General features: G+C 47.3%; 1 protein-coding gene across 2 annotated transcripts in view; it reads right to left on the bottom strand.

Moving 5' to 3' along the window:
* LOC138529052 (phospholipase A2 inhibitor CgMIP-I-like) overlaps positions 1-18,938 on the bottom strand; it is a 305,005-nt gene that overhangs the window by 43,851 nt on the left and 242,216 nt on the right. Inside the window, exon 1 of one of the 2 annotated variants that reach the window (XM_069640812.1) lies at positions 2,317-2,455. The exons of the other annotated variant lie outside the window; for it this stretch is intronic. Coding sequence (XP_069496913.1) covers positions 2,317-2,368 — 52 coding nt within the window. The 5' untranslated portion in view covers positions 2,369-2,455. Of the gene's footprint in view, positions 1-2,316; positions 2,456-18,938 lie in introns of those variants that run through there. 2 annotated transcript variants of the gene reach the window in all.

Genomic DNA, 18,938 nt, shown 5'->3' with positions numbered 1-18,938 from the left:
GTATTTCCTTTGCATCTGGGTTCTTGATCCAATACTCAACTTCCCTTTGAAGTAGGCATTGGTGTTGAAATGTTTTACATAAGCAGTGGTTCCACTACTTACGAGAAGCATATATCCTACCTGTCAGGCTTGTCAAAAAACATTTATAAACAAGATTCAGGCTTTTGAAATCGGAAGGTTAAGGCTCCCTCTGGTCGAGGCACAGAGTCTGTAGCAGTGCCTGCTGGATGATATCACAATGCTGGTGGTACTTTCTTTGTTGCAGAAACCAGACAGTGGGACCCATTACAAGCATGGCGGTCTGGAAATAAGGGTGCCTGTAGCAGCGAATCAGCACCCTTTCCAAACCGCCAGACAACAAGTATGCCTGCAGGGGTCATTGCAGGCGTGGTTTTCACGGAAGCACCTGCACCGTTAGCAAGAGTGCCTGTGCTGTCCTTGTACTGTGGGACTCCACAGGACTGCACGGGAATGGGGACTTACACCTTCCGCCACTTGACATCCCAGGCCGTCGGGACTTGTAATATCCCGGTGGCAGTGGGATATCAGGTGGCGGAACGCTGTTACAAGTTTGGAGGCAACCCACCGGTAGCACTGGCTGGTTACCGGACTTGTGCCATCTTAGATGGGTTTATTATGCAAAGTGCGACATGACTCTGATCTGCCACCCACTACCAGTGGCATGATAGGGATTCGGGAATGTGTGTGTGTGTGTCAAGGTTATATCTGTGAGGGCATGTGGTACATGCGCATGCAATGGGAACTTTAAATCTATTCAGAAAACGTCCTCTGAAAGTGCAGAGAACACACTTGATTTGACCATGGATAGTCTGCGCTTCAGAAAGTGAGGTGTGAAGGTGAATGAAAGTGTTTATAAAGGAGTTGGATGTGTGGAGTAAAAAGGGATATGTGAGGAATATAATTTGATGTGAGAGAAAAACGTTTTAAAAAGTTGGGCCTCATCACAAGTTGGGTGGTAGCGCAGCAATAAATCCACTGGAATATCACTCAATGCAATTACCGTTACCGCCACTTGGTCCGACGCTATTACTGCTGGATTACAAGTGGTGGCGTAGGCACCCATTTGTTTTTGGTCCATAGGAATAAATGGGGTATTTTCAGCGCAATTACTGCTGCAGTAATTGCGCTGCGGTAATTGCACCGAAATGGGCAAAAAGTTGGCCGATTTACCTCCAGCTCAGAGCTGGAGCTGAATCCTCCAATTTTCCGCCCACGAGTTGGGCGGTCCGGTAATGTGGCAGTAACAGTATTACCACCACATTTCTTACCACACCACTCAACACGTGATGAGGCCCTTAGTGTAGCTTTCATTTTATTCCTGTCTGACATTGTTAAAATTGCGACTGTGCAAGTTACTCCATGGCAGAACACCAATTTAGGCTGGAAGTGGAATTTTTTTGAGTTCGCTGCAACTTACACAGATTTGGTCCTATTGTGTTTAATACAATAAGTTAATAAGTTTCTCCTATTCCAGGTCTTGAATTCCCGGCTGATAAATTATTTCACTATCATCTGAATTGAAATGAGAGAGAGAGAGAGAGAGAGAGAGAGTGTGTGTGTGTGTGTGTGTGTGTGTTTGTGTGTCTGTGTGTGTCAGTGCAAGCCTCCTGCTTGTGGATGAATTCCGCAGACAGGCATTTATAAGAAAGGGAGGTTGAGCTAGGCAGGCTTACAAAACGAATTATCTGAATATTGCAAACGCGGAGACAGAACATTTTCAATCTAATGTTTAAAGTGATCATTCTGTTTCTTGACCACTTTCTGACTTGTATGAAAGGCTATCTTAATCCCCCCACACCTCATGGTAAATAGCGCCGAGTGAAGTTAGAGTGGCAGAAACAGAATCTGCAGAATACCAACCCAGCACATCTCACTGCCAGGAGAGAATTCATAGAATTGCTCTCCCTTTCACCGCTGGGGGCTTTCAAGAAGGGATTTGATTGATTCCAATGCCTGGCATTCAAGGAAGCCAAGAGGCCAAATGGCTTCTGCTCCACAGTGGCCGGAACGAAGGTCATTCTGGCAAATCGGTGTGTGAAGAATATTTTGTCTTCATGATTGGTTGAAATGGTCAAATGCCCCCCTGTCTCTTGCTTTTCTAATTAGGTAGATCAATCAGTCCTGAGAAGCTGGTGTTGGTCCTCCCAGAATTCTTTCACACAGTAGCTAATGGCAGGCTTTTAGTCCATTGCGCCATCGCTTTTACTGTATTGACGGGTGATCTACTTTTCAAATTAAACAATTTAAAATATGTGGATTTAAGAAAATAATGCAGAGCAGGTTATCATATCTCACCTCTAGTGATCATGGCAAACAGGACGGCAGTGGCTGTGAGTAACACCCTCATGTTTCTGGTTAGTGGATGGAGCTGGGTGATGCAGAGGAACCTAAAGTGTGCAGCTTCTCTTATCCTCTGTACAGCTCGTCCACAGGACATGACTTTTATACTGCTGAAATGAAGAAGGGGGAGTCCCTATTGATGGGAGGAGGAGCAGAAGTGGAGATCACGTTGTGTCCATGTGCTGTGTGATTGGGCGCACATCCCAGGCGCCAATGACACGCCCCCAGAAACATTTTAAACAGCCGTGTAACAGGGTGCAGTGCACTCCAGCGCACCAGCAATTTGCTTTAAAGTAGACCCGTTTAATTTCCCCTCCTGAGTTTTCAAAGTTTCAAAAGTACATATACACTTATTACTAGTGTGCCTTCTAGTCACAGTTTGATACCACCACAAAGGCACTGATGGCAAAGGAAAACACATGTGGGATTTTAAATAACTCCATAAAATGCCACCAGTTGGGCTAACATTGGATTTTTTGGGGATGTGGTATATAGAAAGTGTTTCATGAGTCATATGACCCATATTTATCATTTGCAATACATTGCATGTATTCCATGATGTACATATTGCATTTGATTCCAACTCATAATTAGGTGGTCATTTACAAATCGGTATTTGAAATACCACAGGGTTCCTTTAGAGTGTGACAGATGGAACATCTGACACCTTTACACGGGGTTTCCAATGGCAGCAGTGACAGTATTTAAAGTGCGCACAGTCTTGGCCTTACACTGGGAATCCAGCATTGAAAGCTGCCTGAAACCCAGCCGGCCCAGTTGCTCTACATACTCTTCAATTCTGAAAACCGCGGAGTCCACACGTAAGAACAAGGACACATGTCCCCACGCGCTCCTGCACTTCGCCAATGACACGGGAGGCACTGGAGGGCTTTCAGAGTGCATGAACTGCTGTGCACGGTTTAAATGGCATGCTCGCAAGTCCCCTTCAGAAATAGTGCACCCACGTTCGGTCTATATTGTCCAGCATTGTGTTTCCAATCATTTATTGAAAAAACATTCTCCATCTACTCAGCAATGTATTGATTCTGTTTTATAGGCGTGCAGCATGCGTATGACAGCAACGTTAAGTGTGTCGTAGACATGAGCGGTGTTTTGCTTTTGCGGCTGTTAGAAGACAGTGGCCCTCATTAGGACCCTGGCGGTAAGGGGTTTACGCCAGCGTTAGCTGCGCCGACCCCTTACCGCCAACTACGAGTTCCCAAAGCGCCATGGTCACTTTTACGCCCGCTTTTTGCGGGCGTAGAAATCCATGGCGCTATGGGACCTTGGTGTTAATTACGCCACCGTAATGTACGGTGGCGTAATTAACGCCTTCCCCACTCCCATTGAGCCCTATGGGGCCGAAATGGGAATGGGGAAGGGTAAATGGGTCAATGGGGACTTACCGCCCCGCCAACCTCGGAATGGGGCGGTAAGTCCGCCATCCGCCATGGCGTAAACGGACTTTACGCCATGGCGGAAAAGTCCGTTGATGGCGGAAAAAATCCGCCAGGGTCGTAATGAGGGCCAGTGACAACACCTGCTGCCATTAGTAAAGTGGAAGATCAGAGGCGTACAAGTACTCACTCGCTGGCGGAAATGTAGGCAATACAGGGGGTTTTCCCTGTGTGCACAACCTGCTGTGAAGAGGAGCATCCGGGGGAGAGGTTCTTCCAGGTTTGGGGTTCGCTTCAGTGTGAGCCTATGGAGCAGTGATAGAGAGGCTTGTCACTTACGGGAATTATGGTTTCTCAACCTTCAGCAGGTCTTATAGCACCATCCCATTTAAGGAAAGATGATATAATGGCCCCCCAACTACATGTTCTGAGGACACTTAAAGGACAAATATAGATTAGACTAGGGGTGTACCGAACTTCGGCTTCGAGTAAGTATTCAGCCGAATTCCGGCTGAAAAAAAGCTATTCAGCTCCGGCCAAATAGTTTCTTGGTATTCGGCTGTTGCTGAATACTTTGTCATTCTCATTTGAATACAATGCAACAAGAACTCAGAAAGGCAAAGATAGACTTCAGTTTGCAAAACTGAATAAAATTAGACCAGACACTTAGCCAGAAGACCAGCCAAATTGCTATCACACAGCTGTAAAATATCTTATATTGGCCCTCATTACGACCCTGGCGGAGGACCATGGTGCAATTTGCACCATGGTCCATGGCGCAGAGCTGCCAACTCCGCCATGGGGGTTGGCGGACTTACCGCCCCATTCTGACCTTGGCGGGGCGGTAAGTCCCCAATCCCATTTACCCTTCCCCATTCCCATTTTTGCCCCATAGGGTATAATGGGAGTGGGGAAGGCGTTAATTACGCCACCGTAAATTACGGTGGCGTAATTAACAACAGGTCCCGTAGCGCCATGGATTTTTCCGCCCGGAAAAACCAGGCGAAAAAACCACCATGGCGCTACGGGAACTCGTAGTAAGGCGGAAAGGTACGCCATGCATTACGCTGGCGTAAAACCCTTTCCGCCAGGGTCGTAATGAGGGCCATTGTAATCTGCTCTTTAGGGCATGCTTTGTTACAGATTCCTAGACATAAAAGGTGCTCACCTTATATACTCAGCCAGCAATAATAAAGGAACATCTTTTCTTTTGGTGAATGTTTATATGCAATGTGCACTTTCTTCAGTTGGAAAAGACAATGTGCATATTTCACTCTAGGATACATTCAGTTCCGGTCATGTCACTTCCCATTGCGTACGTCATAGTCCCCCCTTTTCTTTCTTAAGGACTTGAGTCCTGAGTTCACCATTAACTGATATTTTATCAGGAATGATAAGGTGCATATGTTTGTGTATTGGTGAGAAGAATTGGCGAGGATACGCGAGGATAAGCGAAAAGTGAGCAGCATTTGTTCCTATGGGCCATGCCCATGGAGAATCATTAGGAATTCACAATAAGCAGTGGCAAAGCTTGGCTATGTCAGGCAGAGTCATGTGCCCCCACCTAACAGGCCTCTCGGAGGAATTTATGTTGGGTATTCTCTCCAGTTCCAAAGTGGGCCAGTGTGTGACAGCGGATTGTAAATTGCAATATCCATTTTGTTCATTGCCACCCAGTCCTTTTGCATTTGTGAAGCCTCCTACTTTGATTGGCATTGGTTTTGAATATGCAACAACATTCTGTACATTTGGTCCCTTCATTTTGGTTAAATCTGCTTTTTTTCTGGCTATTATACTTTAAATAAAGATGCTGCATTGATTACAATGAAGAGAAATAAAAGTATAGAATGTATTTAAAATAGTGCTTTTTTAAAATAAGTGTGTTTTTTCAAGTTTGGAACATGATTTATTAAATAAAACAACTATTCGGCTTCATATTCGGCTTTTGCCGAATAGTTGACAAACTATTCGGTATTCGGCCGAATACTAAATATGCTTTTCGGTACAGCCCTAGATTATACCCATGTTTCCTTATTGTGCAAAATCTTCAATCCTTTAACCCCAAAGATCACTCCATGCACTGCCATTCACTATATCTTCTCCACACACCCTCCCTTGACAGCGTCATTCACCTGCAGGCATCTCCTTTGCTGGATTCTACACTGACATTCTGACACATTCTCCTTCAATGCACCCTAACCAGAACCCCGAAACACAAACACACATTAGCATGCATACACGCACACACACACACACACACACACACAAACACACACACACACACACACGCAAACATACACGCACATACATACACTCACACACACACAAGCATGCATACACACACAAACACACAAGCATGCATACACACACATGCACACACACAGAAGCAAGCATACACACACAAACACACAAGCACGCATACACACACACACGCACACACACACATGAAAGCAAACATACGCATTTTCCAAATCTTGTGCGGAATAACATTTCACAATGTTTTAAAAATGTGCAAGTTGTAAAATATATTGAAAAAAATCATAATACGGGATCCAGTTTCAAATGTGAAAAGATGTGTTTTTTTAACCATGTGCCCTATACCAATCATTACGGAGACTTGAACATTTGGTACACTTTTTATGAGGACTTACTTAGTATTGCTATTTCGATCGGAATGTATTCATATGCAGTAGGATACATGTTTGTTTTACAGATCTCTTTGTACATTATACACGTCTGTTTCTACAGGTGCTCGCATCCCATGGATACACTACTGATGGATACTAATCGCATTTCCCAAAACATGGTTCATTACCATGTTTACGTAAAGACACTTCATTTTAACCTTGAACCCTAGTATAACCTCTCCAAAAGGTGTCAGAAAAGAGAACAAATACCCTTTTGCAGGCACCATTGACAAAAGATTGTTATAGAATCCACCTGCTTTTAGCAGGTGCAAAAGACACAGATATCTTAGGTATCCTTAGGTTTTCCACTGGAACGAAATTACATGCAGGTAAAAAACCACAGGAGTAGTGGGAGAGCAGGAAGGAAACGTACATCCTCTCCCATAATCCCACACTGCGTTTGTTTATTATTAAGAATCTCATGGATCATTAAAGTTAAGCTTTAAGAGCATGCACCTTGCGTTTCAGCTTTATATCATTGGGCTGGGGCCTATCAAATGCCCCCCAAAGTCTCCAGATAAATTGTGTGGGAGAGCTATGAAATTGAAGTTAGCACAGAGATGGATTGTGATTACAGTAATGTTAAAATCCTTACAGAGATGGTATGTGATGAATTAATATCAATTAATCTAAGGGGTCCAGTTGGCCAGGGAGGCACACTACCCACATCCAAGACCAGTTCGAGGAAGCTAAGCAGAAGACATGTCCTTTCCATATAAATAATATAGAAATCATTATATTGACTCTATAGCACTTAAACGTTGAAATATACATGTTGACTTCTTGAGTAATTCTACAATCAGATTAAAATACATTTTAGCAATTGAATTCTCATGATCGTGATGATATTCCTTGGGCATTCCTTGTGTATCATTTTGAATTGTTAGTGGATTTGACTATGATATTGTTTTATTGTGTTGCTTTAATTTAACCCCCTTAAGTCCTTTTTTCTAAATTGATTATATTTATATACCTACTGGGTCCTAACGCCCCTGCACCTACACCAAACAGTAAAGTGCACCACGTAATGGACTGCCTTAGGGGGATATTGTGCGCTCAGTGACTCAAAGAGGCTTTGAAGCCCCCTCTGATTTCCTCGCATGGTAGCGAGGTTCTAATGCTGCTGGACCTCCTCCAAACAGTAAGGCGTAGAGAAGAAATCACTGCCACTTACTTAGCGGGTCTATGTGATTTGGTCCTAATATTGAAGGTTGCATGCGCAAACGACTGATTTTTATAGCCAATTTAGTGCACCCTTCAATATGCGAAAAATGTCACTTTTTGTGGAGTTTCCTACCCCCAATACTTCTCGAAAGTGATCACCTGCTCGCCTTACCTTTAATATCAGAAGTGGGGTGTTCCACCCTTTGCTCCCCCATCCCCACCATTCACATTTGTACACAAACATGCCCACCCCTCACAGACAGTCAAACACACATACAAGCAGAAACTCATACACCTGCTTGATTACCCACCCCTCCATTGTGGGCAACAAACACTCCCTGCCCCCCACAAACCCTTACATTTAGCATCTCTCCCGCCCGCTCCACACTACCAAAATTCTCCAAAACATGTGCGGCAAGGGCCTGACAGTTCGATTTAGAAAGACTGCTCTGAGTGGTGTTTGGAGAGTGAATGGTTCAGTATGAGGTATGATGACCACATAGTGAACTTATACGTTCATGCTCTGAAAGTTATGAGCATTTAGAAATGAATGAACTCAGAAGGGGTTCAAGATACATAAAATATGCAGCTATTCAGCCATTCATTTGACGATACTGTATTAGGAGACACAGGTTTTATGGGACACGGGAAAACTGGGAACATTTTAGTGGCCCTCCAGTCTACAAATAAACAAGCGACCATCAAATAAACAAAGGAATACAACAAATAAATGCTTCATTTGTTACTTAACAATAAAATGATATACAAAATCTAAAAGATACAGAAAATCTAATTTACCATAATTGACTGCATACATATTGTGCTAGGTATGCATTAAGACTTGGCTAACATAAAGGACTTCATGTCCTGAACTTATAGTGATATACAGTCAGTACTAAGAGAACACTGTGTCTAATGAGACAGTTCTAAAGCAAATATGGCATCCGCCTACAGGAGCATGTGATTGGTGCAGGGGCTAGGGGGACAGGGGAGTTGCTGCAAGATGGTGAATGATGTGAGATGAAACATTCGGACAGTGGGAAAGAGCTTATGAATTGGGATGCCTGCCCATGGGTAATTCTGTGTGAGCTTATTTGGATGAACTACTCGGGCTATTCAGAATTCAATGAATCTACTGTTTCTTTAAGAACTTTGGGGAAAAAAATTCAGGGACCCCAATACCCTTAGCACACTAGAAGCACCTGTGAAAAGCTTACAGAGAGAGGAGCTTGGTTGCTGGAAAAGTAGTTTGCTTTGCAATTACCTCAAGATGAGTTCTTATTACAGGACGGCTGCAAATCATTTATTTTACTCTGCAAAGGAATTTTACAAGGTTCCCCACAGAGGAATGTGTTCAGGAAAGACAAGATATCAAGGGAAATTCTCAATCTCTTCATGAACACAACTTAATACACTTTTGAATTTGTAAGACTGCGTTTTGAATTGACATGCATATACTTCATATAGTAAAGTATGGCCATGCCCAGACTTGGAGACAATTTGAGTTTGGGAATTTCTAAGTTGCTAGGCACGGCACGGGCCTGGGTTGTTGTGAGAAGTTAAGCCTCTGGTGAGCCACCTTAGCTAATAAGCACTGGATTTTGACTTTAAACTTGGGGGCTTTGAACTACACCCAGACTGTAAAATAAAAGACACCTTTACATAGTGGGTGAATCTGTCCAGGGCCTGAGCTTGAGTTGGTGGCAAAAATAAAGCAACATATCTAGTGTGACGCCCTGATGCCAAGTGTTTGGAATTTGATTTTCATAAACCTGGTGCAAACCTAAGAGACATGCACCTGAGCCAGACTCTTAAAATCTCTTTATAGACTGGGCCTGGTGCTTTTTGGTGGGCGATTCTGTCACTTTGAAGGATTTCTTTGTTGCCCTGGGCACAAAAAAATCTGGGCCCCCCAAGACAGAACATGATGCTTTTAAGAGGTGATTCAAATTAGACATTGGACATCTCTGACTCTTTTCTCAAGGGGTTCTCCATGTCAGGTGGTGTCACTCCAAAGACATTTTGAAGTAATAGTGTATTTTAGAACCCAATTCTAGCCTGGACATGTGTGTCTATATAACAACTACACCAACACAAATAAAGCATTACAAAAACTACTAGCACAAAATACCATGCCTTTCAAAGCTAAAGGTATGAAGCATTTAGTGAGCAGGTGCATTGCATTCGTACAATGTGGTTACCAGGGTTGGAAAATTAATTCTACCAAACAATTAGACAGGCGTGCCAATTCCAAATCCCTTCCCATCTCCCTTATCCCAGTAAAATGCATTTAATTTTATTAATAAGCATAATCATGTGCTTATTTAGCATTTCAAGTCAGCTTCCGCCTGCTTCTCAGCGCTGTATTAATAGTCAGTATTAATCCTCAATTAAGTGGTACTCAATTCATAATTCTTGGAATGGTTATGGTCTGCATTGCTCCTGTCTGGGATTTAAAGCTTCACAGGGTTGGCTTGCCCCATGTCAGAGGCTCACCCTTAACTGGTGAACTATCCACCATGTTCCTTAAACATTATTTGTGTTTGTGTATTGCCCCAAACCTCCATTTTGTGCTAAAAGAAGCAAATATGAAGCTGCTGTAGCCAACATTTTATTGCAAATAAAAAGAATGTGACATGACACAGGAAACAGAAAAGTCAGTACATGTATCATGAATATGCCTTATAAAACACATAAAAGCAGGAGCAGGGGAAAGGCTGGCAACTCTACAATTTCAATTATTGATTTCCCTTGAAAAAGTGTGCATTGAAGAATGCATTCATCTAAAAGCAACAAGTATTTAATTATGGAATTTATTCAACTACTGTTACTTAAAGTCTGTGGGCATTCTGGAAACAATAATCAGTGTACAAGGCTACACATTTTCATAGAAATAGAATAGAAAATCAAGGAAATGCATGATATGCATGCTTTATACAACACAGGTTAGATGCAGCGAGCAAATAAAAGGCTGCTTTCTACAAGCAAGGCAGACTGGTCACTGAGACAAGCAAATCTTGAGGACAGCTTAGAGGTGAGGAAGGTCTCCCAGTAAAGAATAGGAAATGTATTACTCATGTATAGCTTTGTCTATTAGGTGGCACTCAAGTGCAACCGATATGCTGACAATATATCGCATTGAAGTACAGGTAGGAGGGAGGTCGCGTGAAAGGAGGGACACACAGCCCAGGAGCTTACTTGCCATTTTAACCACTCAATAAATGTCTGTGGCCATGCCAAGCCCTATGGCAATTCCCTCCCACGGACTACACCAGGCCACCCAAAACACACCCTCTTAGAATCTCTTTGGGCTAGCTCTATCAAGCAGTAACATCAGAATGTGTTCTATATATGGACTGCTAATATTATTTCTAGGCAGTATTCTGCTTGGTAATTGCTTAATTTCAGATGTAAATGAGCTGCTTGTGTAATACACGTTTCTTAACCAGTTATGTCTTCAGTCATTTGACGTAAAAGCAATATGTGTGTCCTTGCACTTGTTTTTTACACTGAAGTATTGTTAAAAACAATCTTTGACAAAGCCAACAGTTTAGGCATTCACAGTTGTATTAGCTAGATTCTGATATATGCCCAGGTACTCACACCATTTTCCATAGGTAGCCATTTTATGGTCAGCTGGTCCCATTATGGCAGTTCGTGGCAAATACCTTTCCCATGCCCACACAAAATCCCAAATTGTTGGATTTTCGAATGCTTGTTTCATGTGGAATTAGGGAAAGTGCTCCTGGCTTACTGAAGGTGAAGTTGTTGCAGAAGATCATACTCAAAGGAGCAGGAGATTCCTCAGAAGGAGGGATTTGAAATGCATGCAACTATAAGTGCAATGTTTGTTTTCCCTGCCAGTCCAGCAGAGACATTCATAGTGGGGCCCATTATGTGTTTGGTGGTAGCCCGCTCATAAATCCGGTGGGATACCACCAAATGGAATTACCAATACTGGTACTTGGTCTGCCGGAATTACCAGCAGATTACAGATGACAGTAAGGGTGAGTAGATCCCTATTCCATGGAGACCCAAAGGACTCCAATGGGGGATTGCAGGTATTACCAGTGCCGGTAATACTGGCTGTTTTTTGCTGGTGGGGTGCCTGAGTTACCTCCAGCTCCTGGCTAGAAGTACATTAGGCCACCCCACTGGCCAGCTTGTAGTTTGGCATTGCAGGAAAAGTGGCGGCAACAGAATAACTGGAAAAATGGAGGTGGGCACAACTAATTGGTTAAATGTTAAGTATGTTTATATCTCAGATAGTTCGATTCACATCACTTGCAAGGAGCTGATTGGGTAAAGAGAACCAGAGGCACCTGGATCACAACAATTGCAAACCAAGAGAACTGCGTGAAAATCACACAGTTAGCCAGTCGCTCTCAAAATGTACTCTTATCGGAGTTACTAGCAGGTTGTAAAAAAGTGCATCAAGTTGATATATTCTCTGTATTGTTCTCAAGCACAAATCTTTAAGAAAAGGTTCAATTTCAAACAGACAATCTTGACATCTCTTTAGTGAAACAAATAGAGATCTACAGGGTAATTCATAGAATTTCGCAGAAAAGTGTCGCAAGCGGCTGGCGCAGAGTGTCCGCGTGCGATTGACTGCGCCAGGCACGTGCGCTAAAACCGATTTCCGCGCACAGCGTATTCATGGATTTTAGGCTCCCAAACCAGCCGTGGCGCAGAGTATCGCAGCGACCCTGCAGCAGCGCCAGTAACGCCCCCAAGAACGCCCTCGCGCAAGGAAAAGCCATCAAAATCGCAAAATCATCGCAAAGGGCTGCGCTAACCCTGGACCAGTTTACAGGGCTGCCAAACAAGGAACGCAAAGCGGGTAACGTGCATATCAGGGGTACGCGTGAAGTTATACACGCGATTAGCCAGGGTACGTGTATTACAGGGGTACGTGGGACGTTTAACACGCGATTGGCCAGGGTACGTGTATTACAGGGGTATGCGGGAAGTTTAACATGTGATTAGCCAGGGTACGTGTATTACAGGGGTACGCGGGAAGTTTAACACGCGATTAGCCAGGGTACGTGTATTACAGGGGTACGCGGGAAGTTTAACACACAATTGGCCAGGGTACGTGTATTACAGGGGTATGCGGGAAGTTTTACATGCGATTAGCCAGGGTACGTGTATTACAGGGGTACGCGGGAAGTTGAACACGAGATTGCCCAGGGTACGTGTATTACAGGGGTAGGCGGGAAGTTTCACACGCGATTAGCCAGGGCACGTGTATCACAGGGGTACGCGGGAATTATCACATGCGATTTGGCTGTGTACGTGTATTACAGGGGTGCGTGGGAATCATCACACGCGATTTGGCTGGGTACGTGTATTACAGGGGTGCGTGGGAAGTCACACGCGATTAGGCTGGGTGGGTCCTCACAGGTGTTCCCTGTACACCCTCCACGGCCCCTGCAGGCAGCCTACAAAACAGGGGACTACCCTGCACACCTGCTCATGTCCCCCTGCACCCCCACCCCCCAGCAGTGCAGGGGCAGCCTCCACCAGGCCCCCACCCATGCCTCCCACCACCCCAACCCCCAGCAGTGCAGGGGCAGCCTCCACCAGGCCCCCACCCATGTCTCCCACCACCCCCACCCCCCCGCCACCAGGGGCACCCTCCACCAGGCCCCCACCCATGTCTCCCACCACCCCCACCCCCCCCCGCCACCAGGGGCAGCCTCCACCAGGCCCCCACTCATGTCTCCCACCACCCCCACCATCCAGGGGCACCCTCCACCAGGCCCCCACCCATGTCTCCCAACACCACCACCCACCAGCACTGTGGGGCACGTGGCCAGCAGGCAGTCAGGCAGCAGCTGGTGGAAGCGTGCTCAGGGCTCTGGGGGGCAGTAATTTGGCCTCCTGGCCAGGAGCGTGGTCTCTCGTGTGTGAACGCGTGGACAGCCTGATAGGGAGTGAAATCCCACACGTCAGCAAAGGCCCTTAGCGCGTAAACCCGTCAACAGCATATGCGCGCCTATAGTCACCTGCACGTGCAGGAAATTGTTGCGTGACACGTCCCAGTGTCAAAGCGTGTGATTGGTGAAAATGGATCTACACACAGAAGTGACAAAGCGTGTGATTGGTGAAAATGGATCTACACGCAGAAGTGACAAAGCGTGTGATTGGTGAAAATGGATCTACACGCAGAAGTGACAAAGCATGTGATTGGTGAAAATGGATCTACACGCAGGAGTGACAAAGCGTGTGATTGGTGAACGTACACGCCGCGTAAGTGACGCTGTACGTGTGGGCCAGTATATAAGGTACATGTAGAACACCATTTCCTTGTACGTGCTTTTCGTGGAGAGCGAGTGGGTGAATTCTGTACTTCTTGTCGTTTCACACGCGATTTACTTCACGGCGTTTCCAGTTCGTATTCCCTGTTACCTCTGACAGCTTTTTCTCTTTTTTCTCTTTTACTGGTTTACCTGGGCCTGTTCCCTCAAACAGTGTCCCCTTCTACTGTTGTCCTGTCTTCTCAGACAGCGTACACATCTTCTTTTGGCGGGGGTTTAGCCAGCCAAACACGCTCATTTTTCACGCTCTTTTACCTGGCAGACGGTGAGTCACGCACGTATCCAACTTCTGTGCTTGCCCCGTGTGTAGCCTACCCCTTCAGAGGTCATTCTAGGCTGCGTGTGACACGCATACGTTCATTCTTGTGTTACTGGGTGCCACAGCGTAGTGCAGGTTTTTCTTTCTGCACACGTGGTCTAGGAGGGGTTGCGTGCACGTCATCTCCCTTTTTTGGGCCTCCTGTGCGTTGCGTGACCCGTCATCTTTCCCCAGGGGTTACAATCAGCCGTGCTAGAGCACTAGGGTACAATTACCATCTGGTACCCAACCCCTTTGACCCCCAATTGCCCAGGACAATTGTCTACAGCCACTCCCATACGCACATTAATATCAGTGCCATGGCTGGGAGGCGAGGATTCCGTAAGGGTGGCAAAGGTGGAAGAGCCACAAGTGGTGGCCGTGGTGGATCCGGTAGGGGACGTGGTCGTAACTTGCAGGGTGAGCCTGTCCCCCCATGTGTGGAGGACCAGTCAAGGGCACCCATCATCCCCCCCCTCCCCCACCTCCCCCCCTCCCGTTGAGGCTGAAGTGGCTGACACCATCCATGCTCAGCCCTTGTTGTACCAGCCCATTGTGGCACCAGACCTGGCTGACTCCATGGCTGACTTCCAGGTCAGCAGGGCTACGACACGTGCGCTGGTGCACGTTGATGCCATCATGCCACGTGGATCTGGGGCAGCAAGGTCATCTGCTGCACCAAGGAGGCAGGGCGGAGAGGCTGCAGGGGCAGCTGCGGCTCCATCCACCCCAGCCCTCACACACCCAGCCAGGACAGTGTCGGTCCTAGTCCATGCTGCTGACATTCCCCCTGACACCATCACACTAGAGCCAATGCCTGCACCAACTCCCATGCTGAGTGTGCAATCCCACACTCCTGATACAGAGTCCACCAGGGCTCCTGCCCCTAGTGTCCAGAGCGGCGCAGGACACTCAGGATCACCACCACCTTCCAAGCAGAAGAGGAAGAGTGCTCGTCCGGCACAGGCTGATGCCCCAGACACGGCTACACAGTCCGGCCCGTCCAGGAAGCCCAGCTTCACGGATGACGAACTGAATGCACTTGTCGAGTATGTGTCCGGACATGACAACGAGATGGTCATTGTTGCAGGATCCAAGACCACACCTGCACAACGCCAGGCACACTGGCAGACCGTTGCGGACATCGTAAGTGCCCTTGGAATCGTGAGGCGCACAGCCAATGATTGCTATAAGCGCTGGAATGACCTAAAGCGCAGGGCAAAGAGTAAGCTGGCCTCAAGTCATGCCGCAACTCTAGTGACTGGAGGTGGGTCTCCAGTAGTAGACATGGAACTCACTCCACATGAGTCAGTCGCTGGGACCTACGTCACGGAGGAACAGATCCAAGGCGTGGGAGATCTGGCTGATTACGAGGCATTGTCCGGTGAGTGCACATGCATGTGTGTGTCATCCATGTGCATGGTGTGTGTGTGAGGGCTTCTGTTCGGGTGCCAGGTGAGAGTGTGTGCGCCTGAGTCGTATGGGTCAGCCATGTGCTTCATGCAATCCTTCCTGCGCAGCTGCATTTGGCCATAGCAGTATCCCTTCTGCCAACAGTAGACATCTAGCACAACTGCACGCCAGTTGCCCTTGAAGTGTCACCTTGACACAACATATTTGCTTCTTTTTCACTGTTCATTCAGTCAGTTTGTTTGCATTCCACCACTTTCACTAGGCATGTCGCTGTCCACTAGTCACATGTCTGACATGGGTATGGTAAAGTGGAGTGACTTTGTTACCTGGATATCATTTGTACACACATGTCCCTGTGCAATTTGACCATTTCAGACTGGCAGCTCCAGGTGAAAAATCTGACCTGTTAGAATTAGAAAAGCTATTACATGCGGGAACTGGACTGAATGAATAGGTGCTGCCCTCCTCTCCATCTTCACTCAATAGCAATGGTACATGCCATCTGTGTGATGGCATGTGTGTTTCACCTGCCAATCACAGGCCAATGTGTGATGCCACTGCCAGGCAGCATGCAGAAAATGTGTTCATCTTCCATCTTGGTGTCATCAGTGTGTGCCATTTGCCTGCACTTCATACGCAGTGAGGGTGCATGCATGGGAGGGTTTTAGTCATGTGGGACATGTGTCAATCAAGTACTGGTTCTCTTGCTTCTCAGCCCTCAATGTGTGCCATGGTGCTAATGCCTGTTTCCATTTCTTTGTTTACATGTCTTTGCAGGGGAAGACGCACCTGATACTGCTGGGGTTGTGGAGATGGTGCAGACCCAGGAGGTGTCCCAGGGCCGACCAACCACCAGTGAGGGACGTGGTGTGGTGGTGGGGGAGAACCCACAAGTGCTGCAGGTCGTGCTCTCAAGGGGTGTCTCTGGCTGCACCTCCCCCGAGCTGTACTCAGGTGTTGATTCGGATGAGACCTACGTGCCGTCGCAGGTGAGTGTTCCAGGGAGGGATTCTGTTCTGTCTCACCCACCTGCACCAGGGTCAGTACCCTCCATGGGGATGTCAGTGTTGGCAGCTACGCCTTCGGTGGTTACGGATGCAGGGTCACACTCCGCGACATCTGATCCTGTTCCTGGGCCAGCAGATCAGAGGGGGAATGCAGTCCTGCAGCCTCAGGCAGTGCCGGCACAGCAAGGCGCAGTTCGCCTTGCCCCAGACAGGTGTGGTGCCCGCCGACGTGGTGGCCGTACGCCACCCGGCAATACCGCATGGGAGCAATCCATTTACGGTATGGCTACCCAACAGGCTGCATCATCCGAGATGATGGCTCAGGCCATGGATAGGGTGGCCACTTCCATTGTCCCCCCAGAAAGGCTGATGGAGCGACTAGAGCAGGCAACCGACTCCATCTGCCAGTCACACAGGGAGGACATGTTGGGGTCCAACAGGGACAGGCGGGCGGCACTGGCGACTCTGCAGGAGGCCATCTCCATTGAGTCCTAGGGCCACAGGGAAGCCCTGAGGCAGGAGCTCCTACACCTCAGGACGACTCTTGTTGAGTTTGAGGCTTCAACACACCAAAGGACAGAACAGCAGCTGGAGCGTCTCACCCACGTACGCTCTCAGCTGAGATGCAGGCAACGAGGGCGGAGGTCCGGGCATCCCGTGAGTTGTTGCATGGGGACCTCCGCACACTCATCCTCCAGAACCAGACCTACCACACCCGCATGCTTGCAGCCATGGAGGAGCAGACTAGGGCCTTGCGTGGGCTGCCTCCCATAGTGCAACCACCTCCGGATGCAGCTGCACAGGGTGATAATAGCGACAGCAGTGATACTCCCACAATAGGGTAGCCGTGTGGGCCATGAGCCCATGGAGGTGTTTTATCTTCCCAGGATCCACGCAGGTGGGTTCTGGTGTGCATCCTGTCCTCGGACCTCCTGGGTGGCCTCCCCAACCCCCCCGGGCCCATCAATGGCCATTTTTGATTGTTTCTTATTTTTATTTTTATTTTGATTTCTTTTATTCCCAATTTTTTTGGGACGATCTGTTGGCTTCGATCTGTTGGCTTCGATCTGTTGACTTCGATCTGTTGGCTTCCGTGGTTCCTGTGGGCATACGCTGCATTGTGGCTGGGCACATGCAGGCTTGTAATGTATTTGGTTCAGATGCTTGGGTTTGAGTCACACACACCCCTCCTGCTTCCCGTTTCCATGGGCTTGCAAAGGGTGTGCCCAAGTGACAGTGAATTACACAGTGACGTTGGACTCCCATGAGCTGTGTGGCCAGTCTGTAGTCAATACTGTGTATACATTCATAGTACATATTGCTGTTGTGTTGTACACTGCATGTTGCATTGATGTGTAACTCTTCTTCTGTGTCTACCTCCCAATTTGCAGGTCCCTTCCTCATGTCCACACAAGGACCTCTAGTCTGGAGATGGGGACCATGTTGGCAGCAGTGCACCTACAACTCTACATGGCAACAACACTGCACAGTTGGTAGTGGTGGGAGTGCAGGCATTTCCAGGTGGTGAGACTACTAATATGTAACATTTGTGATGTAATGTTAATGGTACTACGTGCTCAAGTATGTTGTTGGTCCGGCATTGCTGTGAGCATTTCAGGTGTTGCAGGTTTCTAATAGTGCCACTGTACATAGTGAGACTGATGTCATGTTGTGGGGATTACTTTGTTTACCTGCAATTAGCATGACATGGCACGGTGTGTCGTGTGGCGGTGCTGGGGTTGGGTTGGCTGACATGGTACTGTCCTCTTGTTGCATTTTGCAAGTGGGTATTCATTTTAGCTGCTTCAATGTGTAACTTCACAAAACTGCATTGGTGGTGTCTGTGTGGGTAGGGATTCACACATTGTGACACTTCCAGGTGAACAATCTCAGGCTGACATGGTATTCCCGGTTCATTCTCCAGACATTCAGGATCAGTGTCAGGTTGAGTCATCATTGATTGTCAGATGGAATGTGCCAGGGCAGTGTGCACTCCACAGGGGTGTGATTTCTATGTGAAGTAATTAGCCACTAGCTGTGTACGGGCTGCCTCCCCCCGTGCCCTTTCCCCTCCCATGCGCAGCGGCTGTGCATGTGGTTGGGGATGTGGGGCCACCACCATGTCCACGGCCAGGCCCCGGCGTGTTGCAACGTTGTGCAGGACACATGCTGCCACTATGATCCTGCACACTACTGGGGGAGCGTATAACAGCTGCCCGCCAGAACGGTCAAGGGAGCGAAAGCGTGACTTTAGCACTCCGAATGTGCGCTCCACTATGCCCCTGGTT

This window comes from Ambystoma mexicanum, chromosome 1q, assembly GCF_040938575.1.
Source record: "Ambystoma mexicanum isolate Mex_15411 chromosome 1q, UKY_AmexF1_1, whole genome shotgun sequence".
Classification (NCBI taxonomy): domain Eukaryota; kingdom Metazoa; phylum Chordata; class Amphibia; order Caudata; family Ambystomatidae; genus Ambystoma; species Ambystoma mexicanum.
This window is presented reverse-complemented; position numbering and strand designations above follow the sequence as displayed.